The sequence below is a fragment of the Danio rerio genome, chromosome 21 (assembly GCF_049306965.1).
Source record: "Danio rerio strain Tuebingen ecotype United States chromosome 21, GRCz12tu, whole genome shotgun sequence".
In the NCBI taxonomy this organism is placed as follows: Eukaryota; Metazoa; Chordata; class Actinopteri; order Cypriniformes; family Danionidae; genus Danio; species Danio rerio.
In genome coordinates, this window is record NC_133196.1 from 33,056,897 (window position 1) to 33,064,200 (window position 7,304).

Genomic DNA, 7,304 nt, shown 5'->3' on the forward strand with positions numbered 1-7,304 from the left:
ATTTAGAGGGGGAAATGTAGGTATTTTATAATGGCATCTTAATTCATGGTTTTATCAGCAGTATTGTGGGGAAATCATTTTACAATCTAAAGTCATTTGGAAAAATTAGTTAAACGTGTTTACTTTTCAAGAATGTATATGTTATTGTGAAAGATTACTTTTTATTATACACATCAACTAATGCATTCGTGTTGCTAAAAATACATTAAAATCTATTGTAGATATATTCACACTTGCTTGTTTTTACAGTCAACTTCTCGAATATTTTGCTCGTTACATGGCAGAATCTAAAAGAGGCATCTATGTATCTACATCTAGAATGTCGTGTTTTTGAGTTGTTTTAAAAACACTGACCCCTAGTGCACAAAATGAACAAACGAAAAGAAAAGACTTTTATTCAGTCATCAGCCTCACACATCCACTCAAAACTAAAGAGTTTCCATCATTTACAAAAAAAAATTGCATGAGTAAAAACTCAGCTTAAATGAAAATGTAAATAGATTACAGTTTCAGTTCTTCTTCTAAGCTACAAAAAATATGTAAACTATCAGGGCAAACTATTTCAAACAGAATAAATACATAAATATTTTTTATGTTCACTTTATCTCCCAAATAGCACGAAGCTCATTTGCACTTTGGATGCATATCTATATATAATGTGCATTTCTCCCATCCAAAAGAGAAAACGTTTGTCTTTTGTTTTGGATACTGGTGGCCTTCAACACTTTACACATTCAACAACTTTCTGGAAAGGTTACAATAATGCTATATGCATTAAAATTAGTGACCATGAACTAAACGTTTGCTAAAGGTTTACAGCATTTACTAATATCATGGACAATGAACTAATTAGATATACATCTACTAAACATTACCATGATGAATAAACGCCTTAAACATGATTGTTCATTGTTAATTCATAACCAAATCCTCAACTGTTGTTAAACACACATCATCAAACTGTAGTGTTACTAATATTCTCACCAATCTCATATGCTGCTTTTCCCTCTAAACTAGTATCACATACGGAATCCACTATAATAAAGGCGTAAAGTGCATTTCCCGGGTCAATTTAACACTGCAACACACAAAAAGACAACCTTTCCAGACATTAAATGGGCACTGGACATTGTGTAAATCAGGGGTTCAAAACAAAAACTGGTGTAGAAGCTTACAACAACAAAACATTTATAAATACATATAAATAACCATTACTTCAAAGAGTAAGTCAAACATGTAGTCGTCTAGAGATGTAAGAACAATAGCATCGTACAAACTATGAATGTACAAAAGCATTAGCGGGACAAGAAGTGAACCAAAGTCCTGTCACCGCTCTTGAGTCTTGACAGCGATACCCACGAGGGCATGGCGAATGGTGCGTCCGTGCAGCATGTAACCGTCTTGCTTGACCATGGCGATGGTTCCAGGCTCCGCGCCCTCGGCTGGAGTATGGCAGACGATTTCGTGCTGATAGGGGTCATATGTGGTTCCCACAGGGGTCATCTTCTCCAGTCCGTGCTTGGTGAAGATGTCCTGCAGCCGCTCCTGAATGTGTGCCAGGTTTTGTGCCAGCTGCTGTGCTCCATCGCTCTCCTCAACTGTTAAGTTCTTCTCCAGAAGGTCTGCCACTTCTACCAGGTCACGGCAGAAACTCTGAATCCCTGCAGGAGGACAATTATGCTTAATGTGGGACTGAGAGATTTACGAGACACCAAGGTATGCGTGCATTAAGTGTATAGTTAGTTATACCAAAAAGTTTGGCGTCCTCGACAAATTTCTGTGTTCTTCTTCTAACATTGTCTGAGTCTGCAACGGCTCGCTTGTATCGCTCCTGTGAAAAGCACAGTTAATTAACAATTGACAAAAACTAAATTAGAAACAACAATTAAACATTTAGATACAATGTTAAAAGTGAAGGCCAATATTCACTTGTTAAGTCGTGACGTATAAAATACTGTTTCCGGGTCCAGGCCGCTAGTCATTTGAAAGGAGAAAATGTTAATTTGTGCCCAATTTTAAGTCATATCACACATTAAAATGATTTTTATATGCAACAATCTCTGGACTTGCTGCATCACAGTCACCAATATTTGAACAATTTATAAAAAAATGAATCACTTTCTAGCCATTTGATATTAGGCATGGAACTAAATATTGCAATTGTGATTTTTGAAAGCATGACATCACTTTGCAAACATTATCAAACATTATGCTTATCCTTGCCATTTGTTGAGTCTCCTCATTCAGTCTAATAGAGCAATTGGACCTGGAAGCCACTTCATGTGACGTCACATTAAACAAGCAGATAATTCTGATTTGCTTATTATCTGGTACAAATCGTATAAATATAGCAATTGTAAATATAGAAAATATCAAGCATTTATAAACAAATGCTGTACTACTTATTATAAATGTCAAGCAAGCAAATTTAGATTCATGCCAAATTAGATAAATCAATACCCCCACAGATTAAAGATTAGGGCTGCACAATATATCGTTTCAGCATCGATAATCATTCGCAACAGTTCCATTGCAGAATATAGAATGTATCATTTTCATGTGTTTTTTTGAGGCCTGTGACTACATTATGATTTTAAAAGAATTCATGGATGATAAATTGTACCGTTTGTCACTTTATTAATGATCAATTTTACTGTTTTAATAATTTGACAATTACTGAACCTACATACTGTTAGACTCTGGAAAATGATAAAACGTTATTTAAATTGTAGCTTTTTTATTGTATTGATCTATGCTTTTAGATGGTTTATATTTTATTCAGAACTAAAAATATATATTTTATTATAAATATATTTTATTCAGTCTAAAATTACTAATTCTTTCTAAATAAAGATAAAAAAGTAATCTGGTGAAATGGTACTCAAAATGAAAATCAATCTTTTGTTTAAAATTTTTTTTTCAAAATAAATATCGCAGAATTACAAAATATCAGAGATTTTTCAGATATTGTAAAGGCCTAATATATATGTTTAATAAAATCTATTTAAGATTAAATATAAGAATATAAGATGTTTTTTTATTATAATTTAAACTGCAAAGCTACTTTTATAATTGAATTAATGTCAAGGAAGCAAAACATCTAGAAAATCTGCACAAATTTGGATTGATAAATTATTAAATGAAAAACCTAAACTTAAACCTAAATAATAAAATATAATAATATAACATTCACAGCTAAGGATAATAAAAAATCTAATTCCATTTTTGTTTAGATTCTGTGTTTTTAATGTGTCTTGATTCCATATTTATAGTAAAAAAAAAAAAAACAATTTTAGAAATCTTAATCAAAACATTTACAACTAACTGAAATGAGCTCTGTTCAAATGGTAAATTACGGTTACATAGATTATCATTGAGATGGAAAACACACTGTGTACTTATTACTTAAAAAACAAAGTTAAACTATTATTATTAATAATACTGTAAGAACATTCTTGTGAAGAATAATAATATATCTCTGTCACAATAAGTTTAATGGGTAGTTATGAAGTTTAATAGACTTTGAGTGCAAACAAGTATTTTGCCCCAATATTTTTATTATTTATCCAAACTTTGTCCAAACCTTTGACATTCCGAGTTACACTGATTGTAGTTATGTAGTAGTTGATCATTTTAGGGTGAAGAACCCTACATGGTAACTTCATTGACATTGATTACAACGTTTTTTTTTTAATAATCCCAGTAACACTCCACGGTTTTTCCAAAGAGTGCCCTACAACGGGTTAAAGAGTGACAGAGTTGCCTCAGCTGAAGTAAAAAAAATTAGTGTGAACTTACGGTGAGGTCGTGAACCTGCTCCTCCAGTTTTCTGGCTCTCATCTCAAGGGTCCGGACGTGTGTGACGGCATGACTGTGGTCGTCATCTCTGTCTTCACCATGGCAGTCGTCACCAGCACTACGCTGCTCTGCCGCAGTGCTAAAGAGGCCTACAGCAGACCTGAAGCCATGAAACAAGAGAACAGCTGCTAAACACTCACTCCTTTCACGTGTAGTATAACGTTACACATAACCTATATATTCTACAAGAATGCCTATTTTAATACAAAGACTGAGCTACTCAGGTTTCTGCAAAAAACAACAACAACTATAGAGCGTATTTGACAAAGAAAATGTCAATAAACAACAACTACTATATATAGTTGTTGTGTAATATATATAGTTGTTGTTTAATGAGTTGTCTGACTCCAAAGTATTTACAGTAGTAATTAAAACAGAATCTTTGATTTACACTGACTGTAATAATACACATTATTTCAGGAAAAAATAGATATGGTTATTGTACATTTTATTCACATCCACACAACTGTTACTTAATAGAACAATTATACTAAGACTGAGCAATATGGCAAAAATGCAATCTCGATAATTATTTTCCATATTGAGTGATAACAACATATATTTCGATAGAAGTTGCTAATGCTTCCAGATTTAAAAGAGTATCCTAACAGTGACTGAAGCCACAAAAATTTGAGGGTCTGTTAAACGCCCTAACATATTCTTGGCCGATAAATCTTCGATGGCTGAGAATTCTATGCATCTCTACACATTTTTAGATTCCCATCGTTGCACGCTTCTGCTGTGTAATTGGTTCTTAGATCATATCAGCTGTGATCTTATCATTGTCATAGATAATTTTCTTAATCGCAATTCGATGTAATATCGTATATTAGCCCAGCTCTAAGATATACTACTTTAAAAAAGAAAAAATAACCACAAATTAACACTAAAAAAGTAATAATACACTCAAAATATGTGATTTTGCAATCTAGGTCAGTTTGGATGAAGAGTATTGTTATTTTAACAATTATCAACAATATTTCTTAAATGTACATATGCTTTTTTTGTTTGAAATTCAATGTCACTATTGAATCACAATGCAATTAAATAGTAAAAAACTAAATTTATGAAATCTAGGCTACTAGTCCTAAACAACATATAATAATCTGCAATGCTTTCAAGCAAAATAGATTTTACAGGTATAAATCCAGCCTTTAAGAGGTGTTAGATATGGGGAAAAATCTAAATGTACAACTGTTTTTCCACATAAATATTACTCAAAATGTATATATATTTTTCCCCACCAAATCAACTAAACCTGCTCCATATACAAAGATTTTAGAAATTATAGCATTTACAAACACTTGATCAAGTTAATTATGGATATTTTGAGGACTTGGCGCATTTGAAGAGTGCAATTCACTAATTTGAAAATATTTTGTCCGTTTTTAGAAAATATAATTTTTCTCTTTCAGATCAAAAGTAAGTAAATTTGTTAAAAAATAGACAAAGAACCCCAATTCTAATTTTGTTCCAGTGTTTTAGGTAAACTGTGGCCACAATCATGTTAAATAACAAGTACTATATTTAACTATAAAGAGAGAAGAAAAATGCCCACAATTAATCAACATTTTCAAGTGTGGGTTTCCACTTTGGTTTGTATAAATACACATAAAGATTTTGCATAATGTTGTTAAAAACAATTAAATAACAAAAAAAACGAGCAAGCTACATAAAACACGCCATATAACCAATGTAATAAATTCTTACACCAGTAATGATGTTTAATGTAGGTTGAATTTGATCCAAAGGATCAGACGTGACTGCAAATGCCTAAACAATAGGAGGGCTGATAACATATGACCGGCTAGCATCAGTAAGACTCAAAGAAAATTAAGTATGCAATAAAAGCCATTCATCACCATGAGTAATTACAGGTTTAATTCGTGTAACGTAAATCTGTGAAAGCAAATGAGCCGTGGGATTGAGGATTACCCGAGTGAAAGTAAACACCAAACAAACACTTCTTTACAGTAAACAGGGGAAAGAGAATACGTTTTCCACAACATCCGACAGTGCCTTAGTGTATATTATAATAACAGTGTTGTTGTTATATTTATTAACCTGTGACTGCGGAGGATAAAGCGTGTACGTTAACATTTAAAGACACAGATGTAGCGTTACGTGTATAGTTTTTTTTTCAATGTGCCAGATGCGAGTGCTCGCGAAATCTTGCCAAATACCGTAAAACACCATTCAATCACAAAGTGACTAGCTGTTAACACATCTTGGCGTTTGTAAAGCATTTAACTGATATTGGTTGTATGTTTAAGTGTTGTGAGCTGTGGTCCCGGCTAAACCGTTAACTCGCTCGTTAGCCTGTTAGCAGCGGGGCTTCCCCGCAACACTTTAAACGGTCAAAATGACGACACTATAAACTAAAACCTAATTTTCCTCACATAAATCGCACACTTGTATGAATGTTTTTCGGTAAACGTCTTTTTACCTGGTGACCGCACTTGGTGTTAACCTGCACAGATCGATCGGATTTCTTCTCGTTACGGACAGAAAGCGCACGGCCATTTCCTCAGTCGAGTATCTGTACGGGTGGTCGGAGCGCGTGACATGCTCGGTGAGTCATGGTTCAGAATCAGTGAATCGACTCACTAAGCGACTCTAATGAATCTCTCTTTAAATGATTGTGCAAAAATAAAACAATACATCTGAAAATTGTTATTGTAAAAGCACAGAATTAAACGGATGTAGGTTTTTTTCTTAAGTGCCGTATTTGGCTGGTTAAATACTGTACTGGACAACACTTAATAATAATCTTCCTCACGGGGTTGTAATCCTTTTCTACACGTGCCCCAAAGGCAAAGACCACCCACCCAGATTCACAGGCAAGGCAACTCGGAGACCCCTGACATGAAGTAGCAGGTTTGGTAGACTGTATTTTATTTTACAAACGCGTCGCTATCACATTACGCATTAAACCAAAAAGATAAATAAATATATAAGCATATAATTTATTTAGTATATTTAACCTGTCTTATGGAACGGACCCCCTGTAGTAACCTCATGAATTTTTAATGGTCTGAGGACCCCAAGCTGACACCATAGATCTAGTTTATAAATTTTCACTATTTTCTCATTATGGCAAAACATAAACTCGTAAATTACAAACTTAAAGCAAGCTTATGTTTTGCAGTTATGCGGAAAAAAGTCAAAAAGTACTAAAGTTTTAAATATATAAATCTGCGATATTGACCTTTGACAAAGAACAGCAAGATGAAACTACAAGTATGTTAGAAAGCCAGAACTGTGAGAAATTTGCAATTGTAACTTATTTTCTTCTCAGTATTGAATAATATAAACTCCCAAATTGTTTGAAAGTAATTCCACTTTCGAAAGGAACTTTGTAACTTGCTTTTGTGAGTTTACATCTCACAATTATACAGAAAGAATTGCAGGTAGAAGCGTCAGAAGTGTGTTTTTACCAGCTCTGA

The 7,304-nt window shown here is 33.4% G+C and overlaps 1 protein-coding gene across 1 annotated transcript; it reads right to left on the reverse strand.

Annotated features, from left to right (window-relative positions):
* Positions 1 to 369: 369 nt before the first annotated feature.
* On the reverse strand, positions 370 to 6,403 carry grpel2 (GrpE-like 2, mitochondrial). The gene is given in 4 exon segments (NM_001288663.1): positions 370 to 1,661; positions 1,750 to 1,831; positions 3,799 to 3,958; positions 6,305 to 6,403. Coding segments are annotated over 4 exon segments (654 nt in total). The 5' UTR covers positions 6,382 to 6,403; the 3' UTR covers positions 370 to 1,326.
* Positions 6,404 to 7,304: the final 901 nt, after the last annotated feature.